The sequence below is a fragment of the Eretmochelys imbricata genome, chromosome 1 (genome assembly GCF_965152235.1).
Source record: "Eretmochelys imbricata isolate rEreImb1 chromosome 1, rEreImb1.hap1, whole genome shotgun sequence".
In the NCBI taxonomy this organism is placed as follows: Eukaryota; Metazoa; Chordata; order Testudines; family Cheloniidae; genus Eretmochelys; species Eretmochelys imbricata.
This window is the reverse complement of record NC_135572.1, coordinates 716,818-743,530: the sequence shown is the minus strand read 5'-3', so window position 1 is coordinate 743,530 and position 26,713 is coordinate 716,818. Positions and strand designations below refer to the sequence as shown.

At 65.8% G+C, this 26,713-nt stretch overlaps 1 protein-coding gene across 1 annotated transcript in view; it reads right to left on the bottom strand.

Moving 5' to 3' along the window:
- APBB1 (amyloid beta precursor protein binding family B member 1) overlaps positions 1–18,411 on the bottom strand; it is a 41,660-nt gene extending 23,249 nt beyond the window's left edge. The window contains 5 exon segments of the mRNA XM_077809740.1: positions 3,146–3,202; positions 3,688–3,893; positions 9,697–10,247; positions 16,607–16,691; positions 18,382–18,411. Of these exon segments, the coding sequence (XP_077665866.1) occupies positions 3,146–3,202; positions 3,688–3,893; positions 9,697–10,234 (801 nt within the window). The 5' untranslated portion in view covers positions 10,235–10,247; positions 16,607–16,691; positions 18,382–18,411.
- Positions 18,412–26,713: the final 8,302 nt, after the last annotated feature.

Genomic DNA, 26,713 nt, shown 5'->3' with positions numbered 1-26,713 from the left:
CTGCCCTGCCCTGCCCTGGGACCCCTCGCGGCCCTGTCCTGGGACCCCTCGCAGCCCTGCCCTGGGACCCCTCGCGGCCCTGCCCTGCCCTGGGACCCCTGGCGACCCTGCCCTGGGACCCCTCGCAGCCCTGCCGTGCCCTGGGACCCTGCCCTGGGACCCCTGGCAACCCTGCCCAGGGACCCCTGGCGGCCCTACCCTGCCACTGGGACCCCTCGCAGCCCTGCCCAGGGACCCCTCGCGGCCCTACCCTGCCACTGGGACCCCTCGCAGCCCTGCCCTGGGACCCCTCGCAGCCCTGCCCTGGGACCCCTGGCGACCCTGCCTTGGGACCCCTCACGGCCCTGCCCTGCCCTGGGACCCCTGGCGACCCTGCCCTGGGACCCCTCGCAGCCCTGCCCTGCCCTGGGACCCCTGGCGACCCTGCTGTGGGACCCCAAGCGGCCCTGCCCTGCCCTGGGACCCCTGGCAACCCTGCCCTGGGACCCCTCGCGGCCCGGCCCTGCCCTGCCCTGCCCTGGGACCCCTGGCGACCCTGCCGTGGGACCCCTCGCGGCCCTGCCCTGCCCTGGGACCCCTGGCAACCCTGCCCTGGGACCCCTCGCGGCCCGGCCCTGCCCTGCCCTGCCCTGGGACCCCTGGCGACCCTGCCGTGGGACCCCTGGCAGCCCTGCCCTGGGACCCCTCATGGCCCCGCCCTGCCCCTGGGACCCCTGGCAGCCCTGCCCTGGGACCCCTGGCGACCCTGCCCTGGGACCCCTCGCGGCCCGGCCCTGCCCTGGGACCCCTGGCGACCCTGCCCTGGGACCCCTCGCAGCCCTGCTCTGTCCTGGGACCCCTCGCGGCCCTGCCCTGCCCAGGGACCCCTCGTGGCCCTGCCCTGGGACCCCTCATTGCCCCGCCCTGCCCCTGGGACCCCTCGCAGCCCTGCCCTGGGACCCCTGGCAACCCACCCTGGGACCCCTCATGGCCCTGCCCTGCCCAGGGATTTTCCCTTGTTATGTTGTATGTGAGCCTATGTGAGTCTTTCTGTTTTGCATGAATGCTCTGTGCCTCAGTTTCCCTTTGTATTGCACCAGTGTCTATGTGGTGGAGTGGGGCGCATTGACCTGGGGGATGTTGGGGGGAGTTAGACTGGGACTGGCTGCGCTGGTGCTGGATGGTGGGGGGTATCAGGGGGTGATGTCAAGGGACGATACCTGAGCAGGGGCCTGAGCCCAGGAAGGGGTTGGGGCCAGGTGACACCTGCCCAGGCACCTGGACAAAGGCTGGAGGAGGAGCCAGGGGGTGGGAGGGGGCTGGGTGCAAAGGCTGGAGGGGGTTTCAGATTGGAGCTGGCTGGGAAAACGGGGGGAGACCCGAGGTCGGGGTCTAGGCTCCCCACCCCCAAGACAGACCTGACTGAGGGGTCCTGGTCTCTGCACCTACAAGCTCTGGTTTGGACCAGGTTCCTGTCGCCTAATAAACCTTCTGTGTTACTGGCTGGCTGAGAGTCCCGGTGAATCGCAGGGAGTGGGGGGTGTGGGGCCCAACTCCCCCACACTCTGTGACACTAGTCCCCTCCCCTCGCCCCACTGCCCGGTCCCCTCGCCCCTACTGTCTGCCACCCTCAGGCTCACAGCTCAGGCCTCCCTGCCCCTCAGAATCCAGGTCTGCTCTGTGCCTGGCCTGTGCCAGGCCTTGGGGGTGACCCCTGTACTGGGCCGGACCCCAGGCCCCCGCAGCTCATAGGGGAGGCCCGTGGCCTCCGAGGCTGGTGTGAAGTGGGACTGTTCTTAATGTCTCCTCTGAATACTGTGGGGGTGCCTCAGTTTCCCCTCAGCATTTCTTAAGTCTCTAGGGGGTGGGATAAGGGGGTGTGATTGTTGCAGAGCAAAGGGCCAGGGTACATAAATGGCCGACACTCTGTCTCCTGGCAACTGATGGCCTGGGCCCTTCCCCCTGCAAGGTGAGAGCTAAAGGGTTGGAGAACAAAGGAATCCGGTGCCCTCCTCACCCGGGAAAGGGACAGAGCCCAGAGGAGGAGGGGCTGGAGGGGGAGTCAGTTGGGGGCAGGCTGGGGACGTGGAGTGAAGGGCAGACGGGGTTGTCTGGCTCACTGCCCCCCAAGATGGACTCGGCTGAGGGGTCCCGTTCTCTGCACCTACAAGCTCTGTGTTAGACCATGTTCCTGTCGTCTAATAAACCTTCTGTTTTCCTGGCTGGCTGAGAGTCACGTCTGACTGCGGAGTTGGGGGGCAGGACCCTCTGGCTTCCCCAGGACCCCGCCTGGGCCGACTGGCTGTGGGAAGCGCCCGGAGGGGCAGAGGAGGCTGAATGCTCCGAGGTCAGACCCAGGAAGGGGGAAGCCGGGTGAGCTGTGTGTCCTGCAGACAGGCTGCTCCCCGAGAGGAGACTTCCCCAGAGTCCTGCCTGGCTTAGTAGGGAGCCGTTCCAGATCATCGCTCGGGGACCCCGTGACAGCTGGGCTGTTGGCACCAGCGACCCGTCTCTGTCCGGGGCTCCCTGCCGCAAATCCGGCCCGGCGAGGCCCTGGCAAGGGGGCTGGTGCGTCCCCGTCAGGGCGCGATGCTCCCCAGGACCCCGGCAGGTCCCCTTGACCAGTCACCTGGCTACTGGCTTCCAGGCCGTGGCTGGCTAGGGGTGGGGCTAAGCCACGGGCCAGAGGCAGGGGTGGGGGGCTAATCCATGAGACATCAGAGGAAGCCAGTGAGAGGAGCCAGCCCAGCTGTGGGACGCCAGCCCAAGCTCTGTTCCCCTGGCCCCACGTCCCACCCTCTTAGAGGGGATTGTTCAGGGCTTCGTCTTTCTGATCCTCTGCTGATCTGAGTTCGTTTCCCCCCGTCCTTTTTCCCAGACAGGGGGCGACCCCCCCACACCTCTCACTGGGTGGCCATGCAAAGAACAGAGGGAAACTGAGGCACACACGGGATTAATACAAATATTACAGAACGCCCCTGCCCCCAGGACACAGGCCTGGTCCCTGCCCCCCCAACAGGACGTGGTGCCCACAGTGACCTGGCCCGTGCTTTGCTGCTATTCTCCAGCCACTGGCTGGGTGGTGAGCACCCCGATTGCTGCCCAGCCTGCCCTGCCCAGCCTGGGCGCCCCCGACACCGGCCCCGCCCCGCAGTGCCGCACTCACCTTCCAGCCCTCGGCATCCGCCAAGCGCTCGGCCTCCACAAAGCCCGTCCAGGTGAGCTGAACAGCGGGACAGAAACCAGCCAGTGTGGGTCAGTGGCCTGCCCCGGGGTTAGGGGTGTCTGTCTGCCCCCGATGGGTATCACCCTCTGCCTCGTGGGGCGAATTCCCAGGGCTGCCCAGAGATAGGGGGACACCAGAGCAGCATCTCTTTGTCCCCTGATGAAGTGAGCTGTAGCTCACGAAAGCTTATGCTCAAATAAATTGGTTAGTCTCCAAGATGCCACAAGTCCTCCTCTTCTTTTTACGGATACAGACTAACACGGCTGCTACTCTGAAATGTGTCCCCTGAGGGGTCGAGGATCCCCAGGGCATCTGAGGCATCGCCCTCTGCACCCCAGGGTGGGGGGTCCCCGGGGCACTGGCAGTGTCTCCCCAGGGTGGGGGGTCCCTGGGGCGCTGGCAGTGTCTCCCCTGAAGGAGGGGTGGCCCCTGGGATACTGGCAGCACCTCCCCAGGGTGGGGGGCATCCACGGGGCTCTCACCTGCTGCTCTTCGGTGGGCGTGTTCCCCTGGGAGTCACGGTCGGGGCCGCGGCCCCCCTCGCCCTGCCCCAGGTCTGTGGGCGGCTCCCACTGCGTGGTGCCCGTGGGGATGTGCCAGTAGTAGGTGCCCGAGGCGTCCTGCACCCTCACCCATCCGGCCGGCAGGTCGGAGTCCGTCTCGAAGGCGTTGCGGGCCCAGGAGGCGTCTGTGGAGGGTGGGGGGTAAGTGGGGCCAGGCACCCCGGGGAGTTGGCATGGGCCAGAGCTGGGGCAGGACGAGGCCCCAACATCGGCCCAGGCCCCAGCCCAGCCGCCACCCCACCGCCCTGCCCCTCACTCTGCCCACTCGTCCCCCAGGGCCAGCCCTCACCTCAGCCCCCCCAGCCCTCCAGCTCTTTCCAGGGTGGCTGCTTCCCAGGGCCAGCCCCAGCCAGGCCCGGGGCTCCCCGGCGTGACCTGGGCTCGGCTGGATTGACTCGCACGGCCCCAGCGCCGGCTCGCTCGGGGCACAGCCAGCCCCCCGTTACCCCCCCATTTCCCAGCAGTGACGGAATCGTTGCCTGCAGCCCAGGCCAGCGCGTGGCGAGCACCGGGCTGGGAACAGCCCCGGCGGGACCCCAGGAACAGCCCCGGAACCCGGGGCCCCCATTGCAACGATGGGCGGTGCCTGGCAGAGCCTCGTCCGGACGGCACCAAGTCAGACACCTCCGAGCCTCTGCCTACGACACAGTCCCCTTGTCGTCCCCCCCAGCCACACCCAGCCGAGCCGGGCACCAGCTAGACCCAGCCAAGCACAGACCCAGCCAAGCCGGGCACCGGCCAGACCCAGCCAAGCCGGGCACCAGACCCAGACGAGCCCAGACCCAGCCAAGCCGGGCACCAGACCCAGCCGAGCCGGGCACCAGCCAGACCCAGGCGAGCCCAGACCCAGCCGAGCCGGGCACCAGACCCAGCCGAGCCAGGCACCAGACGCAGCCGAGCCAGGCACCAGACGCAGCCGAGCCAGGCACCAGTCGTACCCAGCCGAGCCCAGACGCAGCCGAGCCGGGCACCAGACCCAGCCGAGCCCAGACCCAGCCAAGCCAGGCACCAGACCCAGCCGAGCCGGGCACCAGACCCAGCCGAGCCGGGCACCAGCCAGACCCAGCCGAGCCCACAGTGATAGTGATCACTGGGCCGAATGCGTCCCAGCTCAGCCTCCCCATGAGCAAGGGGGAGGCAGCCGCCTGCCCCTCCCCCCGCACGGCCCAGCACTGACGAGCAGCTCCTGCCATGGGCTGCCCCACCCACAGGGACAGACCGACAAACCCAGCCGGGGCTGCAGCCCCCCAACCCCGCCAGAAGCTGCAGGCCCCCTCCCCCAAACTCAGCCGGGGCTGCAGGGCCCCCTGCACCAGCCTTTGTCCTCTGCATCCCCCATGGGATGGGCACTTGTCAATTTGGGTGAGTTTCAAGCACTTTAATGACTCCTCAGTCCCCCCAGACAAGCAGGTGACCCCCACCTGCGTTCCTTCGCCTCCCCAAGAGCAAACTCAGTCCCTTCCCTCCCGCCCGGGAAACGAGGCCCGCCGGGGAAACTGAGGCACACCAAGGCTTCATACAAATATTGCCAACAAATGCCCGCGTTGTCCCCCTGCACTGAGCCCCGAGACCCGGGTTGGGCTGAAGCCTCTTCCCGGAAGGCCTCCAGCCCGGCTTGAGGGGCACCAGGGCCAGCGACACAGGGGGACTTTCCATAACATCCTCACTAGGTGGGGAAACGTGGTTGGCAGAGACCCAGAGATCGGCTGTGACAGCGCCTGGCTGCCTGGGGCCCGGGCCCATGGGGAGCCCCACAAGACAACGGCCCTCCAACTGCCCCGACATTTGGCACCTAGCGACTAACGCCCGGGGATGGGTCCCACTTGGCAGGGAGCAAGCCCCTGTGACCAGCCGGAGAGCAAAGGGCGGAGGAGGGGCCGGGGAGAGGGGTTGGGAAGTGGGGGGCTGCCAGAAGGAGGAGAAGCTCCTGGATGGGGATTACAGAGGGGCCGGGGGGCTCTGATCCGACCCGGCTGGCCCAGGCTCTAACTCTCTGCGCTGGGTCCAGACCCCCAGGCACCCCCCTGCTGTTACCCGCTGGCTGAGTCACTGCAGAGTCAGGCAGGGGGGTGCCTGGCTCCCTTGGGGTACAAGTCTCCCGCGGGGGTCCCACCCAGGGGGACTCACCGAGGGAGCTCCCGGCGTCAGGCGGGGGCTGGGGGCTCCGAGGGTTGGTCCCGGGAAGGGGGGAGCCAAGGGGCTGACCCCAGCAAGTGTGACCCGGAGGGGGCTGACGCCTGCAGGGGGCTTGCCAGGGCCTGTCCTGGAGCCGGGCAAGGGCACTGGACCGGTGGAGCTGGGCAAGGGCTGGTGGAGCTGTGACGGACGGTTCCACTGATCAGGCACGTCCCTGGATTCAGCTTCCAGCCCTTTCTTGGCCGGCCTGTCCCCCCAGAGCACAGAGCCCCCGAGCCAGCCGGTCCCCCCTGTGGCGAAGTGGGAATGTTCTCAATGTTTTCTCTGAATACTGTGGGGCTGCCTTTGTTTCCCCTAGGCAGTTCTTAAGTCTCTAGGTGGTGGGATAAGGGGGTGTGATTGCTGCAGAGCCCTAGAGGGCCAGTGCGATGGTGTCTGCACAGAGAATGGCCGATGCCCTGTCTCCTGGCCACCGATGGCCTGGTGCTGACTGAAGGGGCTGGAGAACAAAGGGATCAGGTGGCCTCCTGGCCGGGGAGAGAGACAAAGGCCAGAGGAGGGGCTGGAGAGTTTCAGTTTGGAGCTGGCTGGGGAAACGGAGGGAGGCCCAGTTGGGGCTCTGGGCTCACCGCCCCCCAAGACGGACCCGGCTGAGGGGTCCTGTTCTCTGTACCTACAAGCTCTGGTTTGGACCATGTTCCTGTCGTCTCATAAACTTTCTGTGTTAGTGGCTGGCTAAGAGTCCCGGGGAATCGCAGGAAGTGGGGGGTGCAGGGCCCAACTCCCCCACGCTCCATGACACCCCCAGAGCACGGAGCCCCCAGCGCAAACCAGCCGACGCTCCTTTGTCCTTAAGGCGCCATAGACACAGACCCTCCCCCCAGACACAGACCCCCCCACACACTGAGCTTAGGGCCCCGACATGCCAGGCACCCCACAGAGCCCCCCAGCCGACGCCCCGGGCACTGTACAGTCTCTGTGGACAGTCCCTGCACACCCAGACAGATGTGGGGGGCAGAGGGCCTGAGGATCACACCGGACGCCCCGGCAGAGCCCGGCCCTGCACCCAGCCCATGGCCCGGGTCTGAGCCCTGGGCCTTGGCCCCAAAGCAGCCGGCAAACAAGCCCAGGCCCCGTGACGCAGCCCCCGAGAGCTCACCCTGCCCGGGGCTCCTCTGGTGCTGGGGGCAGGCGGGCAGCGTCCGTGGTCGCTCCCAGAGCCTGGCTGTGCCCCGCTCCCGGCTCCCTTCCTGGGCGAGCAGCCAGCGAGCGACGGCCTGGCAGGGATCCGAGCTGTACGTGGTGCTGGCAGCCGGTGCCACCCGCCCCCGTGGGCCCAGCTGGCCGGGAGCAGCGTAAACAGCCTCCTGCCTGGCTCTGCGCAGCACCGTGCCCTCCCCGCTGCCTCCGGCTGCCTCCCCCGGGGCGGGGGCCCTGCGAGCTGCATGGAGCTCGCTGCAGCTGGCATCCACACACCGCCCTCGCCCCCCTCGAATGGAGCTCAGTGGGGGGGTCTGGGTCGCCTTCGGGGCAAAGGAGCATCGGCTGGTTTACACTGGGGGCTCCCTGCTCTGGGGGGCAGGCCAGCCTGGGGCGGCTCTGTGCCCTGGGGGGACAGGCCGTCCCAGGGGGGCTCCGTGCTCTGGGGGGACAGGCCGTCCCAGGGGGGCTCCGTGCTCTGGGGGGACAGGCCAGCCCGGGGCGGCTCCATGCTGTGGGGGGACAGGCCGGCCCCGGGGGGCTCCGTGCTCTGGGGGGGACAGGCCGGCCCCGGGGGGCTCCGTGCTCTGGGGGGGACAGGCCGGCCCGGGGGGGCTCCGTGCTGTGGGGGGGACAGGCCGGCCAGGGGGGGCTCCGTGCTCTGGGGGGGACAGGCCGGCCCGGGGGGGCTCCGTGTTCTGGGGGGGACAGGCCGGCCCAGGGGTGTCCCTAGCCTCTGTTTGCCAGAAGCTGGGAACTGGGGTGTCACAGAGTGAGGGGGAGTCACGACCCTGCACCCCCCTCCCGGCTCAGGTGACAGGCTCAGGTATCGTCCCTCCAGTGACGCCCCCCCCCCCCCGCTATCCCATCCCCAGTGGAGACAGTCCCAGCAAAACTCCCCTGCGACACCCCCAAGTCAATCCGCCCCCCTCAGTCCCTGCTGCATCACAGGGGGACGGGGACGGGACACTGGGCTGGACGGACCGTCGGGCTGACCCAGTCCGGCCGTTCTCATGTAACTATAGTATCTGCCCGCCCCCGCCCTGCCGGTGCCCCTCACTCCCAACCCACAGCCCTGGGCTCCCCCAGCTCTGCCAGTGTCCCTCTAGGGGCCCCCATCCCTCATCCAGGCCCAGGGTGGGGACTGGCTGGCTGTGGGGCAAGGAATGGGACATGAGGCCTGTCCCCTCTGGGGGGCACCAGTCCTGTGGGGGAGTGGGGTAAGGTCCATGGCTCCTGTCTGATCTGGAAGGGACCCAGGAGTCCTGACACAGCTCCCCCTCCCACCTACTCAGCGAGGCGACTCCTTTGGTGAAGCTGGCCAGAGACTGCCGGGGCCCCAGCTCCTACGGTGGGTGCTGCGGCCCTGTGCCCCCCGCTCCATGCGGCTGGCCAGGTCACAGCACCCCCCCGCCACTGACTGGGCAGTGGGAGGTATGTGGGGAGGTGGTCCATATGGGGGGGCAGCAGGATGTGGGGGGAAGGGGTCGTTGCCCTGGGGCAGGTGCCCTGAGGGGAGACGCTGCCCCAGAGTCCTGCCTGGCGTCACTCAGGGCGGGGCCGGCACCCCCAGCCTGGGGCTCCCTGTGGGGCCCCCGGCAGAGTCAGGCATGCTGGAGGTTCCCAGGGGGCCGAACCCCAGAGAGAGCCCCCCTCGCTGTCACGGTGCCCTGGCAGCCAATAGCCAGGTGACTGGTCAAGGGGGACCTGCCAGGGTCCCGGGGAGCATCAAGCCCTGACGGGGACGCACCAGCCCCTCGCCGGGGCCTGGCCGGGCTGGATTCGCAGCAGGGAGCCCTTGACAGAGATGGGTCGCAGGTGCCAACGGCCCAGCCTCGGAGGCCACGGGCCTCCCCTGTGAGTTATGGGTGCCCGGGGCCCAGCCCAGTACAGGGGTCCCCCCCATGGGCCTGGCAGGGACACCCCCATTGATCTGTCCATCCGCCCATGCAGAGCTCCGCCCCCTCCATCCATCCGCCCACGCAGAGCTCCGCCCCCTCCATGCATCCGCCCCTGCAGAGCTCCGCCCCCTCCATCCAGCCGCCCCTGCAGAGCTCCGCCCCCCATCCATCCAGCTGTGCAGAGCTCCGCCCCCTCCATCCAGCCACCCGTGCAGAGCTCCGCCCCCTCCATCCAGCCGCCCCTGCAGAGCTCCACCCCCCATCCATCCAGCCGTGCAGAGCTCCGCCCCCTCCATCCAGCCGCCCCTGCAGAGCTCCACCCCCATCCATCCAGCCGTGCAGAGCTCCGCCCCATCCAGCCGCCCGTGCAGAGCTCCGCCCCATCCAGCCGCCCGCGCAGAGCTCCGCCCCCTCCATCCAGCCGCCCGCGCAGAGCTCCGCCCCCTCCATCCAGCCGCCCGCGCAGAGCTCCGCCCCCGCTCCATGTGTCCGTGCAGAGCTCCGCCCCCTCCATCCAGCCGCCCGCGCAGAGCTCCGCCCCCTCCATCCAGCCGCCCGCGCAGAGCTCCGCCCCCCCTCCATGTGTCCGTGCAGAGCTTCCCCCCGTCCCCGCAGCGTCTGGCGGTTCTGCCCCCCAGTGCCGGGCCAGCAGAGGAGCTGAGCGAGCCCGTGGGCCCCGGCCTGCCCCTACCTGTGTCGTCGGGGGAGCTGCAGGCCGGGCTGCCCTGGCTCAGCGTGGCCCAGCTGGAGTCCTCGTCGCTGGTGGCACTGGCCCGCGGGCCGAAGAGCAGGCTGGCGCTCTTGCCGGGCTCGCGGGGCGCACGCTCCGAGCTCTGCTCCGACTCAGCCGTGATGGGGTCGCTCTGTACCGGGGTGGAGTCGGCGTCCTCCTCCTCCTCCTCCGGGCCCCCCAGGGGCAGGTCACTGAGCAGCTCCGTGGCCAGGGGGCCAAGCTCGTTGCGGTTCTGGTCCTGCTCGGCCGCCTGGAGCAGCTGGTTCTGCCCGTCCTTCACCCACTTGGCGTTGGCGGGCTCCTCCGCAGGCGGGGGGCCTGGACCCAGGGCGCTGTGTAGGGCGGGGCAGGCGCAGGGACTGTGCCCCGGGGGCGAGGCGTGGCACGGCAGCATGCCATTCAGCAGCTCGTTGTGGGGCGCCCGCAGCGCCAAGCTCAGCCCCGGGCAGCTGTTGTCATTGGCCAGGTCGCTCCTCTGGCTCAGCGGCCGCGACATGGCCCCAGGCACCCTGGGAAGGGAGAGATGCTGGCGTGAAGGCCGGCCCGGCACAGAGCACACGGCTGGGCCTGGGCCTGGGTGCAGCCAGCCAGGGGCACATCCATAACAACACAAGAACAGTCCTACTGGGTCAGAGCAAAGGTCCATCTAGCCAAGTGTCCTGTCTCCCGACAGTGGCCACTGCCAGGTGCCCCAGAGGGAGTGAACAGAACAGGGAATCATCAAGTGACCCATCCCCTGTCGCCCACTCCCAGCTCTGGCAAACAGAGGCTAGAGACACCATCCCTGCCAATCCTGGCTGATAGCCATTGATGGACCTATCCTCCATGAATGTATCTAATTCTTTTCTTGAACCCTGTTATGGTCACAAGATCCTCTGGCAAGGAGTTCCACAGGTTGACTGTGTGTTACGTGAAGAAATACTTCCTTTTGTTTGTTTTAAACCTGCTGCCTGTTAATTTCATTTGGTGACCACTAGTGGTTTTTTACCTATGAAAGCTTATGCCCAAATAAATCTGTTAGTCTTTAAGGTGTCACCAGACTCCTTGTTGTTTTTGTGGATACAGACAAACACGGCTACCCCCTGATACTTGACACCTAGTTCTTGTTGTATGAGGAGTAAACAACACTTCCTTATTCACTTTCTCTGCACCAGCCATGATTTCATAGACCTCAATCATATCTCCCCTTAGCCGTCTCTTTTCCAACCTGAAACGGGTAGTGATCAATGGCTCCATGTCTAGTTGACAGCCGGTATCAAGTGGAGTGCCCCAAGGGTTGGTCCTGGGGCTGGTTTTGTTCAATATCCTCATTAATGATCTGGAGGATGGTGTGGATTGCACCCTCAGCAAGTTTGCAGGTGACACTAAACTGGGGGGAGAGGTAGATACGCTGGAGGGTAGGGATAGGATACAGAGGGACCTAGACAAATTGGAGGATTGGGCCAAAAGAAATCTGATGAGGTTCAACAAGGACAAGTGCAGAGTCCTGCACTTAGGACGGAAGAATCCAATGCACCGCTACAGACTAGGGACCGAATGGCTAGGCAGCAGTTCTGCGGAAAAGGACCTAGGGGTGACAGTGGACGAGAAGCTGGATATGAGTCAGCAGCGTGCCCTTGTTGCTAAGAAGGTCAATGGCATTTTGGGATGTGTAAGTAGGGGCATTGCCAGCAGATCGAGGGACGTGATCGTTCCCCTCTATTCGACACTGGTGAGGCCTCATCTGGAGTACTGTGTCCAGTTTTGGGCCCCACACTACAAGAAGGATTGGAAAAATTGGAAAGAGTCCAGCGGAGGGCAACAAAAATGATTAGGGGTCTGGAACACATGACTTATGAGGAGAGGCTGAGGGAACTGGGATTGTTTAGCCTGCAGAAGAGAAGAATGAGGGGGGATTTGATAGCTGCTTTCAACTACCTGAAAGGGGGTTCCAAAGAGGATGGATCTAGACTGTTCTCGGTGGTAGCCGATGACAGAACAAGGAGTAATGGTCTCAAGTCGCAGTGGGGGAGGTTTAGGTTGGATATTAGGAAAAACTTTTTCACTAGTGGGACTATTCTTAATGTTTCCTCTGAATAGTGTGGGGGTATCTCAGTTTCCCCTAGGCAGTTCGTAAGTATCTAGGGGGTGGGATAAGGGTGTATGATCATTGCAGAGCCATAGAGGGCAGGTGTGTGCAGGGGTCTGTACACAGAGAATGGCCAACACCCTGTTTCCTGGCAACTGATGGCCTGGGCCCTTCCCCCCTGCAAGGTGAGAGCTAAAGGGTTGGAGAACAAAGGAATCAGGTGCCCTCCTGGCCCAGAAAGGGACAAAGCCCAGAGGAGGAGGGGCTGGAGGGGAAGGCAGTTTGGGGCTGGCTGGGGACATGGAGTGAAGTGCAGATGTGGCTCACTGCCCCCCAAAATGGACCCAGCTGAGGGGTCCTGTTCTCTGCACCTGCAAGCTCTGTTTTAGACCATGTTCCTGTCATCTAATAAACCTGTATTTTACTGGCTGGCTGAGAGTCACGTCTAACTGCGGAGTTGGGGGGCAGGACCCTCTGGCTTCCCCAGAACCCCGCCTGGGCGGACTCGCTGGGGGAAGCGCACGGAGGGGCAGAGGATGCTGAATGCTCCAAGGTCAGACCCAGGAAGGTGGAAGCTGTGTGAGCTGTTTGCCCTGGGGACAGGCTGCTCTCAGAGAGGAGATTTCCCCAGAGTCCTGCCTGGCTTCGTAGGGTCAAAGAATTCTAGGAGATTGGTGAGGCATGATTTCCCTTTACAAAAACCATGTTGACTCTTTCCCAATAAATTGTGTTCATCTCTGTGTCTGACAATTTTGTTCTTTACGATAGTTTCAACCAGTTTGCCCAGTACTGAAGTGAGGCTTACCAGCCTGTAATAGCTGGAATCACCTCTGGAGCCCTTTTTAAAAATTGGCGTCACATTAGCTATCCTCCAGCCATCTGGGACAGAAGCTGATTTAAATGATAGGTTATAGTCTACAGTTATCAGAGTAACAGCCGTGTTAGTCTGTATTCGCAAAAAGAAAAGGAGGACTTGTGGCACCTTAGAGACTAACTAATTTATTTGAGCATGAGCTTTCGTGAGCTACAGCTCACTTTTGAGTCCCTTCAGAACTCTTGGGTGAATCCCATCGGGTCCTGATGATTTATTACTGTTTAGTTTATCAATTTGTTCCCAAACCTCCTCTAATGACACCTCAATCTGGGACAGTTCCTCAGATTTGTCACCTGAAAAGAATTTGGCTAGCTGTTCTTCAAAATTTTTTTTGGCCTTCCTAATTATGTTCTTCCACTTCACTAGCCAGTGTTTATGCTCTTTTCTATTTTCCTCACTAGGATTTAACTTCCACTTCTTCAAGGATGCCTTTTTGCCTCTCCCTGCTTCTTTTACTTTGTTGTTAGCCACGGGGACACTTTTTTGGTTCTCTTACTATGTTTTCTAATTTGGGGTATACACTTAAGTTGAGCCTCTGTTATGGTGTCTTTAAAAAGTTTCCATGCAGTTTTCAGGGATTTTACTTTTGGCGCTGGATCTTTTAATTTCTGTTTAACTAACCTCCTCATTTTTGTGTAGTTCCCCTTTCTGAAATTAAATGCTACAGGGTTGGGCCACTGAGGTGTTTTCCCCACCCCGGGATGTTAAATTTAATTATATTGTGGTCACAATTACCAAGCAGTCCAGCCGTATTCACCTCTTGGACCAGATCCTGTGCTCCACTTAGGACTAAATCAAGAATTGCCCCTCCTCTGGTGGGTTCCAGGACTAGCTGCTCCAAGAAGCTGCCATTTAAGGTGTCAAGAAACTTCCTCTCTGCATCCCGTCCCGAGGTGACATGTAGCCAGTCAATATGGGGGTAGCTGAAATCCCCCATTATTATTTATTATTATTATTATTATTGAGTTTTTTATTTTCTAGCCTCTCTAATCTCGCTGAGCATTTCACAGTCACTATAACCATCCTGGTTGGTAACAGATCCCTCCTGCTATCGTCTTATTATTAGAGCCTGGAATTACGATCCATAGAGACTCTATGGCACAGTTGGGTTCATTTAAGATTTTTATTTCATTAGATTCTACGCTTTCTTTCACATACAGTGCCCCTCCCCCACCAGCAGGACCTGTTCTGCCCTTCCGATATGTTTTGTACCTGTGGTATTACTGTGTCCCATTGGTTTCAGAGTAACAGCCGTGTTAGTCTGTATTCGCAAAAAGAAAAGGAGGACTTGTGGCACCTTAGAGACTAACCAATTTATTTGAGCATGAGCTTTCGTGAGCTACAGCTCACTTCATTGGATGCATACCCATTGATTATCCTCATTCCACCAAGTTTCTGTGATGCCTATTATATCAATATCCTCATTTAATATGAGGCACTCTAGTTCACCCATCTTATTATTTAGACTTCTAGCATTGTATATAAGCACTTTAAAAACTTGTCACTTTTTAGCTGTCTGCCATTACACAATGTAATTGAAAGGGACTCTTTTTCATTTGACTGTTTCTCATCAGATCCTACACATATTTTATCATCTTCCATCCTCTCCTCCTTACTAGGACACAGAAAATCTCCATTAATAGAGCCTCCCCTAAGGGATGTCGCTGTTCAAACCACATGTTCCTCCGCACCTGTCGGCTTTCCCCAGCCCTTAGTTTAAAAACTGCTCTACGACCTTTTTAACGTTAAGTGCCAGCAATCTGGTTCCGTTTTGGTTTAGGTGGAGCCCATCCTTCCTGTATAGGCTCCTCCTTTCCCCAAAGTTTCCCCAGTTCCTAATAAATCTAAACCCCTCCTCCCTACACCATGGTCTCACCCACGCATTGAGACCCTGCAATTCTGCCTGTCTACCTGGTCCTGAATGCTACCATGGAGTTCCTGGACTTCAATCTCTTACCTAGCAGCCTAAATCTGGCCTCCAGGACCTCTCTCCTACCCTTCCCTATGTCATTGGTACCTCCATGTACCATGACCACTGGCTTCTCCCCAGCTCTACTCATAAGTCTATCTAGATGTCTCGAGAGATCTGCAACCTTCGCACCAGGCAGGCAAGTCACCATGCGGCTCTCCCAGTCATCGCAAACCAAGCTATCTATGTTTCTAATGATCGAATCCCCCAGTACAAGAGGATACCATAACATCATCTGGAAGGAGGGTCCCAACTATGGGATCATTTCCCTCTGCTCCAGTTGGATGTTCTCCTTCCCTGAGACTTTCATGCTCCTCAACAGCACACAGGCTGTCAGACCGGGGGTGGGACCATTCTACTGCATCCCAAAAAGTCTCATCTATGTATCTCTCTCTCTCCCTTAGCTCCTCCAGCTCAGCCAGCCTGGTCTCCAAAGCCCGTACGCGGTCTCTGAGGGCCAGGAGCTCCTTTCACCGAATGCACACATACGCCTACAAGGCCGGTAATCAGACACGCTGCATTGGCTGCAATATACTGGGATATATACACGGTATAACCAGAACCACATGCCTGACAGCCCAGCTCCTGGCCTCAGGCCCCGCCAGGCTCCCTCAGCCAGGGTAGGGGCACACGACCGAACTGCGAGAGCCCAGGGCCGGGTGACGCTCAGCCATGGGGGATGAGGGAAGCTGCTGAATGCAACCGCACCCTGGCCAGGCACCCCAGTGCGGGCACCCCGGGCATCTCCAGGACAGGCACCCTCGGCCTCTGCTCACACCGGGGGCCCTGTGCACAATGGCACCTCTGCGATCCAAGCCTGCCAGAGGTGGCCAGGGACCCTGGAAGTGCTGTAGCAGCTTGGGCAACAGGCCCATCTACCCGGGCATCCTGTCCTGGAACCACCGCCCCACAGAGCTAGAAGGGACCGCAGGGGTCAGCTAGTCTGGCCCTGCTGAGATGATGCAGGATTGGTGGGTTCTGACCGATCCCAGACAGGCCCAGCCTCTTCTGGAAAGCCTCCACTGAGGGAGCTTCCCTGACCTCCCGAGGCGTCTGGTCCATTGTCCTCCTGGTCTTACAGTCAGAAAGTTCTTCCTGAGACTTCATCTAAACCTGCTCTGCTGGAGTTTGATCCCATCGCCTCCTGTCCTACCCTCTGTGGCCAGAGAGAACAATTTTTCTCCATGTTTCTATGGCGTCCTTTCAAGGATCTGAAGACCATGGTCACGTCCCCCGTCAATCTCCTCTCTTCCAGACTAAACATACCCAGTTCCTTCAGCCTTTGCTCGTATGGCTTGTATTCCACCCCTTGGATCCTCTTTGACACTCGCCTGTGGATCCTTTCCGGTTTCTCTCCATCCTTCCTAGGCACTGGTGACCAAACTGGACACTGTGCTCCAGCCGAGGCCTGGCCAGCAGCAGAGTGGTGCTCTCCCCTCCCGTGACTCGCACGCACTGCCTCTGTTACTGCAACCGGACAAGGCATTTGCTTTCAACAGCATCGCACGGCTGACTCGTGAGGAGGCTGCGACCCACCCCTGCTCCCAGCTCCTCAGCCACGCTGCTGCCAGGCCAGCTCTCCCCCAGGCTGCATTGGTGCGTTCGGTTTCTCTTCCCTAGGCGGAGCACCATACATTTGTCTTTCTTGGCTTTCTATAAAATTTTAGTTTTATCCTCCAAAGTGTCGGTGCCCCCCCCTCCCCCCCCCCCCGGTTTGTGTCATCTGCATATTTGATCAGTACGCTCTCTCATCCAGTTCATTAATACAGACCAGCCCCAGAACCGATCCCCGTGGAACCCCACTCAAGACCTCCCGCCAACCCGACCTCAGTCCATTCATAGTCCATCTTTCCTGGATCAGACTCACGGCCTGTCCAGCCCGGGATCCCATCCGCCCCTCCTAGCTCACTGGGCACCATTCTACAGGCCCAACAGCGCCCCCGGATGGCGCCCTTACCCTCTGGCTGCAGGCCAAGGGTGCCCCTGAGGACCGGGACATCCGTGTCCATGCGGGGGTGCTGCGGGGGACCAACTCCCAGTACCTGGAGACAGAGGAACAGGAGAGGGGGTCACTCGGGAGGGCAGTGTGGTCAGACCAGATCCCAAGGGCAGGCGAGATGGACGGGATCAGCTGATCTGACGCCCTGCCGAGCACAGGCCACAGGACGCCCCAAATTCCCCCCATCAGACTAGAGCCGTTCTAGGCAAACGTCCCAGCGGGACTCAAAGCCAGTTGGGGGGGACAATCCAGGCCGACCCTGGGAAATGCCCCAGCAGCTAATTCACCCCACTCCAGGGAAACTGGCTCGGGTCAGACCTTCGTCTGCCAGGCTCAGGAGCGCAGCCCGGACTGTGATCCCCCGAGGGCTCAGGATTCGGGGCTCCTGGGCCTGCCCCTGCTTTGGGGGGGTTTCTGGGCGCTCGGCAGCACATGGGCTGGGATCAGGCGCCCTCCCAACCTCCCACGTGTGGATCACGTCTGGATATCAATGGCCAAGGAATCCAGCCACCACGCAGCCCAGCCCCAAAGGGGGGTGACTAGCCGCAGAGCTAAGCTGCACCCAGCACTGCTCACCCACACGTGTGCCCCACGCCTGGCAGGGCCTGACCCACAGCCCCACAGACACGTAACTCCACACCCTGGGCTCCCCTGGCCCCGCTGGTGCCCCTCACTCCCGACCCGCAGGCCCCTGCACCCCACACTCCCGACCCACAGCCCCCCGGCCCCCCTCACTCTCGACCCGCAGCCCCCCGCCCCCCCCGAACCAGAGCCCCCTACTCCCCCCAGTCCCCCTCACTCCCGACCCGCAGGCCCCTGCACCCCTCACTCCCGACCCACAGCCCCCCGGCCCCCCTCACTCCCGAACCAGAGCCCCCTGCTCCCCCCAGTGTCCCTCACTCCCGAACCGCAGCCCGCCCGGCGCCCCTCACTCCCGACCTGCAACCCCCTGCTCCCCCCGGTACCCCTCACTCCCGACCCACAGCCCCCCGGCCCCCTCACTCCCGACCAGCAGCCCCCCGCCCCCCCGAACCAGAGCCCCCTGCTCCCCCCAGTCCCCCTCACTCCCGACCCACAGCCCCCCGGCCCCCCTCACTCCCGACCCGCAGCCCCCCCGCCCCCCCGCACTCCCGAACCAGAGCCCCCTGCTCCCCCCAGCCCCCCCGGAGCCCCTCACTCCTGACCCGCAGCCCCCCCGGCCCCCTCCGGCACCCCCCACTCCCGACCCACAGCCCCCCGGTGCCCCCCACTCCCAACCCGCAGCCCCCCGCCCCCCCCGAACCAGAGCCCCCTGCTCCCCCCAGTCCCCCTCACTCCCGACCCACAGCCCCCCGGCCCCCCTCACTCCCGACCCGCAGCCTCCCGCCCCCCCCGAATCGCAGCCCCCCCGCCCCCCCGCACTCCCGAACCAGAGCCCCCTGCTCCCCCCAGCCCCCCGGTGCCCCTCACTCCTGACCCGCAGCCCCCCCGGCCCCCTCCGGCGCCCCCCACTCCCGACCCGCGGCCCCCCGGTGCCCCCCACTCCCGAACCGCAGCCCCCCCGGCCCCCCTCACTCCCGACCCGCAGCCCCCCCGGCCCCTCCCACTCCCGACCCACAGCCCCCCGGCGCCCCTCACTCCCGACCTACAACCCCCTGCTCCCCCCGGTGCCCCTCACTCCTGACCCGCAGCCCCCCCGGCCCCCTCCGGCGCCCCCCACTCCCGACCCGCGGCCCCCCCGGCCCGGCCGGTACCTGCCGCGGCTCGGCTCGGCTCGGCTCGGCACTGGGGGAGGAGCCGCCGCTTCCGCTTCCGAGAGACTTGCCCCGCCCGGGGGCAGCTGGGGGGCAGGTGGGCGCTGGGGGGCTGCCGGGGCCGGTGCAGGCAGGTCCGGGCCCCCCCGGACCCAGCCAGGCCCCCCCCGGCCCGGGCCCCCCGAGCCAGCAGTGGGGTGACCCCGCTGGGGGCGGCCGGAGGGGCCGGGCGAGCTGGGGGGGGCCGGAGGGGCCGGGCGAGCTGGGGGGGGCCGGAGGGGCCGGGGGCGGCCGGAGGGGCCGGGCGAGCTGGGGGGGGCCGGAGGGGCCGGGCGAGCTGGGGGAGGCAGGAGGGGCCGGGGGCGGCCGGAGGGGCCGGGCGGACCGGGGGCGGCGCGGGCCCCCCACGCTCCCAACGCGCGTGTCTGCCTGGGGGTCATTCGCCAGGGGCAGGACGGGGGTCCCCCTGCGGGGGGGCGAAGTGGGGGGCGCTTGGCTGTCAGTGGTTTGCAGGCCGAGGGGTGGGACTCAGTTTCCCTGGGTGTTGCTGGTTTAAGGAGGGGAGGGGAGAGGGGCTGGTGGGGACACAGGGCCGGGGGGGAACAAAGGGCGGAGGAGAGGGGCCCCAGCGACCGAGACAAAGGGCAGAGGCGGGGCTTGGGGGCGGTGATAGGGGGGCTCGGCGGGGGGGAGGGAGCAGGCAGAGCCCCCCTGGGTGGGCTGGGCTGGGGGAGGCCAGGCCTGAGGCCGGGGAGTTTCCTGTGCTGGGTTCAGACGCTCATGGACCCTCCTGTGGTATGCTGGCCCAGAGTCGCTCAGGGCTAGAAAATGGGGGGGGGGCATTATTCCCTCTGGGGGTGGGGGCTCCGGGGGGCAGAGCGAGGGGGCTCCCTGAGGGGGCCCATGGCAGAGACAGGTGGGCTAAGGCTCAGAGAGGTGCAGTTCCAGGAGGTGGAGGGGCTGGACTCCCGAGAGAGAGTGGCCCCCCAAGAAGGGCTGTCGCACTGAAGGGGGCTCCCCCCAGGGACTGCACGGGGCCAAGAGTGGGCATGACCTGGGAGTCTGTGACAGGGGGTCAGTAGATCCCCAGTGAAGTGGGGGGTTCCCCTCACTGGGGGTTGGTGGATCTGAGGGGGAGTGGTGGGTTCCCCTCGCGGGGGGTCAGTGGATCCGCAAAGGAGGGGGAGTTCCCCTCGTGGGGGGTCAGTGGATCCCCGGGGCGGTGGGGGAGTTCCCCTCGTGGGGGGTCAGTGGATCCCCGGGGCGGTCGGGGGGTTCCCCTCACTGGGAGTCGGTGGATCCCCGGGGAGGTGGGGGGTTCCCCTCACTGGGGGTCGGTGGATCTCCGGGGGTCTGCTCTGGCTCCGCTGAGGGGGCTGATGCTGGCGTCACTGGGGGTCAGTAAATCCCGGGGTAGATGGATGTGGAGCTCAGCGGGGATCACAATGGCTACAGAAGGGAGCGAACCCCTGAAGGAGCCAGGACTGGGGGGGCCGAGACGCTGGGCCAGGAGCCATGGCACTGAGCTCTGCCCTTGGCAGCCCGGCCCCCGCCCGCCACATGTGCTTGGCGAGCAGATAAGGCCGGGATATCAGCGGGGAAGGTACCCGCTGCTCAGTCCTCGAGCCCGAGCTGAAGGCAGCATCACCCTTGGGGCCCCTGGATCAGGTAGGGGCCACGGACTCGCTGCCTGGGGACCCTGGCTCTGGCCAGCCCAGCCCCTTGCTCCCGGGCTGCAGGGAGGTGGGACCAGGCTGCTCCAGCCTGAGGTCCCCCCATGCATCCCCAGAGGCAAAGACCCCTCCTGGCAGGGGGTGTTGGCTGGGGGTCCTGCGGGTGCAGGTCTCTTTGGTCCCGGCAGGGCCTGTTCTGCCCAGGGTGGGCCTGGGGGCCTTGGCAGAACAGGGGAGAAGGGGAGCCCAGCGAGAGGCCCTCTGCAGCCCCTCCTGTCCCAGCTGGGCCGCTCCCTGAGGCTGTTTGCACCCCGGTCCCAGCGCCCTGCCTTTGGAGCCGGCTGCGACCCACCTGGGCTGGGACGTGCGTCTGGTGGGGTCACCTTCAGCAGGTGGCTCCCGCCCGGCTCCCTGGGCCTGCCCCCCCGGAGCCAGCCAGGCTCCCTGCACCCCCCCCAGGGCCCCTGGCACCCACTTTTCTGACAAAAGGGAGTTTGTCCCGTTCGCTCTTGGTCGGCAGCAAGCAGGAGAGATACCCACTTCTGCCAGAGGCTGTCCCGGCCAAAGTGGGAGGTGCGGTCGCTCTGCCGCAGGGGGGCTGGCAGAGAGCAGGGCTCAGAGTCCTGGCTTGGGCTGGCACATCCCCAAGTGAGATAGGGGGCCAGGCACTGCACAGACCCTGAATGAGACTCCCCCACACCCGGCCCCCCTGGGCGCCCATCCCCACTGTGCTCACTCACAGCCCCGCACGCGTGCCCAGCCCCGCACGCGTGCCCAGCTCCCACCGTGCGCCCAGCTCCCACCGTGCGCCCAGCTCCCACCGTGCGCCCAGCTCCCACCGTGCGCCCAGCTCCCCTGTGCGCCCAGCTCCCACCGTGCGCCCAGCTCCCCTGTGCGCCCAGCTCCCACCGTGCGCCCAGCTCCCACCGTGCGCCCAGCTCCCCTGTGCGCCCAGCTCCCACCGTGCGCCCAGCTCCCACCGTGCGCCCAGCTCCCACCGTGCGCCCAGCTCCCACCGTGCGCCCAGCTCCCCTGTGCGCCCAGCTCCCCTGTGCGCCCAGCTCCCACCGTGCGCCCAGCTCCCACCGTGCGCCCAGCTCCCACCGTGTGCCCAGCTCCCCTGTGTGTGCCCAGCTCCCCTGTGTGTGCCCAGCTCCCCTGTGTGTGCCCAGCTCCCCTGTGCGCCCAGCTCCCACCGTGCGCCCAGCTCCCACCGTGCGCCCAGCTCCCACCGTGCGCCCAGCTCCCCTGTGTGTGCCCAGCTCCCCTGTGCGCCCAGCTCCCACCGTGCGCCCAGCTCCCACCGTGCGCCCAGCTCCCCTGTGCGCCCAGCTCCCACCGTGCGCCCAGCTCCCACCGTGCGCCCAGCTCCCCTGTGCGCCCAGCCCCCCCCAGCTTGCGCCCAGCCCCCTCAGCATGCACCACGCCCCCCACCGTGCACACACCCAGCCCCCGCAGCCGGCAGAGGGACGCGCTGTCCCTGGTGGACGTGAACAGGGGGTTGGCGCGAGGTCGTGGTGGTCACAAGTGGGGCAGCCTGGGTCCCCCCCGTTGCTCACACCCAGCCACAGGCCCCAGACTCTGCGAGATCCCATCCTGCCCCTGACCTGTGGGGGCCCTGCTCCTCCCACCCCACTGCCGCAGCCCCGGGGCGAGAGGGAAGAGGGGCTCCCGGGGCTGAGTGTGGCCCCCCCAGGCCGCGGCATGGCGCTCTTCGGGCAGCTCCTGGAGCCCCCGGCTCCCTGCAGTCTCTGTGCTTGCTGATGCTGGGCGTGGTGGCACAGCGGCAGGGCACGGCCATGCCCGAGGAGCTGGCGTTCGCGCAGCGGGAGCTGGAGCTGCTGGACCGGCAGCTGGCAGGGGGCCCGGGGCTGCTGGACGGGGCGCTACGAGGACAGCGTGGCTGCCGGGTACGGGCGGCTGGGGGGGCCGTGCGGGCGGGCGCTGCCCACGCCCCGCGCGAGAAGGAGCTCCTCCTGCAGAGCTGTGCCCAGTATGAGCTGGCGCGGCAGCTGCTGGGGCTGTGCCGGCGGGTGCAGGGCGTCCCCGTGCTGCTGGGGCGGCCGGCGCTGCTGGGGCAGGCTGTCCAGGCCCACCGGCCCCGCCGCTGGCAGGTGGCTCGGTTCTGCCAGCAGCTCAGCCTGGTGGCGGGCGCGGGGCTGCTGTGCCTGCTGACCCAGGCCGGGCTGACGGGGCAGGACGGGGCCCTGCTGCTGGCCCGCTGGGCCGGCCGCGTGGGGGGCCGGCCGCGTGGGGGCCCTGCACCAGCGCATGAAGGAGGCCGTGGCCCAGTGCGCCGCCTACTTCCAGGGGCAGGCGCAGGAGGACCTGGCCGGCGGCCTGGCCCCGGCCCCGCGGCCTGGCCCCGCCGAGGTGGCCGCCAGGGTCCTCAAGAAGCTGGAGAAGAACTTCGACTGGCTGCGCTGGGCGGTGGTGGCGTGGGGCGGGGAGCCGCAACCCGGCCCGGATGGGGACCGGGTGCTAGCCCAGGGCAACTACATCACGGGCCAGGCGGCCTGCGGGCTCCAGGTGGTAGCCTGCCACAGCGAGAGCCCCTCCTCGCTGGACAAGGGCCGCACCCACCAGCTGATCGGGGAGCTGGAGTGGAAATTGCCCAACCCGCCGCCCGAGGTCTATGCCAGCCTGGAGGCCAAGCCAGCCCAGGCCCATGGCTACCTAGCCCAGCGCATGCTGCAGAAGCTGGGTGAGGGGCTGGGGCCTGGCGTCACCGTCCACGTGGTGCCTGGCAAGCTGGAGATGAGGAGCAACTTCCCGCCGGCCGCCTGCCTGCTGCACAAATACCGGCACCGCCTGGCCTCCGGCACCGTCTGCATCTTCGGCTGAGCCGGCGTGGCCAGCGGGGGGGGCTGTTCTGGGGGCCCTGCCCGCCCAGCTGGGCTAAGCCAATAAAGCTTCGGGCTCCAAAATGCTGCATCAGTCGGCCGTGCATCATCCGCCCACGCAGATCTCCCCCGGGCACGTCCCCACGTGGGCACCGCTCCAAGCCGCACCCTCACGCTGCCTAGGCTTCTGCTTTAGTCCGACACCTTTCCAGAACCCCGGCACAGAGCCACAGGGTCGGCACTACCCCCAACTTTCAGACAGGCCCTTGGGGGGGCCCCATTGGTGCGCCAGAGCTGCAAGGGGTCCCACTCTCCCTTCAGGATAAACACACAGGAGGAAGGACTTCACCTGCGACACTGCCAGCCTGGGCAACTCACTGCCAGGGGCTGCTGGGAAGGGCAAAAGTGTAACAGGGTTCAAAGAAGAACTAGCTACGTGCATGGAGGGTGGGTCCATCAGTGGCTATTAGCCGGGGTGGGCGGGGATGGTGTCCCTAGCCTCTGTTTGCCAGACCCTGGCAATGGGCGACAGGGGATGGGTCACTTGAGGATTCCCTGTTCACTGGGCTAGAGGGACCTTTGGTCTGACCCATTAGGGCCGTTTGTATGTTCAGGGCGAGCCACAGGGCCGCGGAGAGAGTTGTAAGCGGGGGGAACGGTCCTGTTGTGGGGAACACCACCCCAGTGAAATGGGCTAGTGAAAGGATCTGAGTCCTCGCTCCCACTCCTTTACCCAGAGGCCTGCCTGACTCGAGGGGTCTCCTTCCACTCTCCTGGGTGGCAGAGTCCTCGTAGCCCCGACCAGGGTGGGCCCAGGATTCCTGGGGCTTGACCCCCAATCTGGCCGTTGTACTTAGGACAGGGCTCGGGTGTCCCCACTCCGGGGTGCTCTGTCCACGCCAGGCGCTTCCCTGACCCGCTCATCATCACAGACTGTTCAAAGAAAAGACGATTTATTCCACAGCAAGTCATTAAAAATGAGGAGAAACTGGGAAAGGTGGAAGGAAAAGCCGTCACCCCCGCTCTGTGGCCCGGGGGAACCCCAGACAGCCGTGGCTGGATGTCAGGGCAGTTCACGGTCTGTCCCTCACACGGCCCAGGCCCTGCCCAGCTGGCTGCGCTGCAGGGATGCCGCAGGTCAGACACTCGCTCTGGCCGTGGCCACACGCCCTCAGGCTCTAGGGGGCAGGGCCCTGCCCCCCAGCATTGCCTTCTCCCCCCCATGGGGGTTACGATCCCCCTCCCAGGCCGGGCTGCAAGGTCTCTTGGCCGGGGGGCCTCTCAACTCTGCCCAGCTGGCTGCTCACGCACTCGGCTCCGGTCTGCTCCAGCCCCACCTCTAGCTCCCAGCCCCAACCCCAGCCCCAGCCCCCAGCTCGCGCCCCCAATTCCAGCCCCAGCCCCAGCTCGCGCCCCCAATTCCAGCCCCAGCTCGCGCCCCCAATTCCAGCCCCAGCCCCCAGCTCGCGCCCCCAATTCCAGCCCCAGCCCCACCTCTAGCTCCCAGCCCCAGCCCCCAGCTCGCGCCCCCAATTCCAGCCCCAGCCCCCAGCTCGCACCCCCAATTCCAGCCCCAGCCCCAGCTCGCGCCCCCAATTCCAGCCCCAGCCCCAGCTCGCGCCCCCAATTCCAGCCCCAGCTCGTGCCCCCAATTCCAGCCCCAGCCCCAGCCCCCAGCTCGCGCCCCCAATTCCAGCCCCAGCCCCCAGCTCGCGCCCCCAATTCCAGCCCCAGCCCCACCTCTAGCTCCCAGCCCCAACCCCAGCCCCAGCCCCCAGCTCGCGCCCCCAATTCCAGCCCCAGCCCCACCTCTAGCTCCCAGCCCCAGCCCCAGCCCCCAGCTCGCGCCCCCAATTCCAGCCCCAGCCCCCAGCTTGCGCCCCCAATTCCAGCCCCAGCTCGCGCCCCCAATTCCAGCCCCAGCCCCACCTCTAGCTCCCAGCCCCAGCCCCAGCCCCCAGCTCGCGCCCCCAATTCCAGCCCCAGCCCCCAGCTTGCGCCCCCAATTCCAGCCCCAGCTCGCGCCCCCAATTCCAGCCCCAGCTCGCGCCCCCAATTCCAGCCCCAGCCCCAGCTCCCGCCCCCACCCCAGCTTCCAGCCCCCGCCCCCGCCCCACTGCTGCTCTCCCTGGGCTGCCCCCCCTGGCTGTGGCTGCGGCTCTGTTCCCCCCTTAGCGCACCCCGCTCTGGCCCGGGCAGCCCCAGCTCCCACCGAGGATGGGACCCCTGGACTCGTCTCTCCCTCATTGGCCTGTCGCCCTGTCAGTCAGGCTGACCGGGAGCATGGGCCTCTCCCCATTGCCCCTGGGGCCTGTCAGTCTCAGGGACCTGGTTTCCCATCGACGCTCCCCCTTCCTTTTGGTGCTGGGGGAGAGCCAATCAACCCCCCCCCCGTGTCAGTGCGGGGCCAACAGCCCCCCCCAACACAGAGCCTCTGCCCCAGCCACCTGCACCCCCCAGCTCCTGCACCCCCCCCCACAGCCAGTCAGGAGCCACAGCCCCCCCCAGCCACCTGCGCCCCCCAGCTCCTGCATCCCCCCCCCCACAGCCAGTCAGGAGCCACAGCCCCCCCAGCCACCTGCGCCCCCCAGCTCCTGCATCCCCCCCCACAGCCAGTCAGGAGCCACAGCCCCCCCCCAGCCACCTGCGCCCCCCAGCTCCTGCATCCCCCCCACAGCCAGTCAGGAGCCACAGCCCCCCCAGCCACCTGAGCCCCCCCCAGCTCCTGCATCCCCCCCCACAGCCAGTCGGGAGCCACAGCCCCCCCCAGCCACCTGCGCCCCCCAGCTCCTGCATCCCCCCCCACAGCCAGTCGGGAGCCACAGCCCCCCACAGCCACCTGCGCCCCCCAGCTCCTGCATCCCCCCCCCCACAGCCAGTCAGGAGCCACAGCCCCCCCCAGCCACCTGCACCCCCCAGCTCCTGCACCCCCCCCCCCACAGCCAGTCAGGAGCCACAGCCCCCCCAGCCACCTGCGCCCCCCAGCTCCTGCATCCCCCCCCACAGCCAGTCAGGAGCCACAGCCCCCCCCAGCCACCTGCGCCCCCCAGCTCCTGCATCCCCCCCCACAGCCAGTCAGGAGCCACAGCCCCCCCAGCCACCTGAGCCCCCCCCAGCTCCTGCATCCCCCCCCACAGCCAGTCGGGAGCCACAGCCCCCCCCAGCCACCTGCGCCCCCCAGCTCCTGCATCTCCCCCCACAGCCAGTCAGGAGCCACAGCCCCCCCCAGCCACATGCGCCCCCCAGCTCCTGCATCCCCCCCCACAGCCAGTCAGGAGCCACAGCCCCCCCCCAGCCACCTGCGCCCCCCAGCTCCTGCATCCCCCCCACAGCCAGTCAGGAGCCACAGCCCCCCCAGCCACCTGAGTCCCCCCCAGCTCCTGCATCCCCCCCCACAGCCAGTCGGGAGCCACAGCCCCCCCCAGCCACCTGCGCCCCCCAGCTCCTGCATCCCCCCCCACAGCCAGTCAGGAGCCACAGCCCCCCCCCCAGCCACCTGCGCCCCCCAGCTCCTGCATCCCCCCCACAGCCAGTCAGGAGCCACAACCCCCCCAGCCACCTGAGCCCCCCCCAGCTCCTGCATCCCCCCCCACAGCCAGTCGGGAGCCACAGCCCCCCCCAGCCACCTGCGCCCCCCAGCTCCTGCATCCCCCCCCACAGCCAGTCGGGAGCCACAGCCCCCCACAGCCACCTGCGCCCCCCAGCTCCTGCATCCCCCCCCACAGCCAGTCAGGAGCCACAGCCCCCCCCAGCCACCTTCGCCCCCCAGCTCCTGCATCCCCCCCCACAGCCAGTCAGGAGCCACAGCCCCCCCCA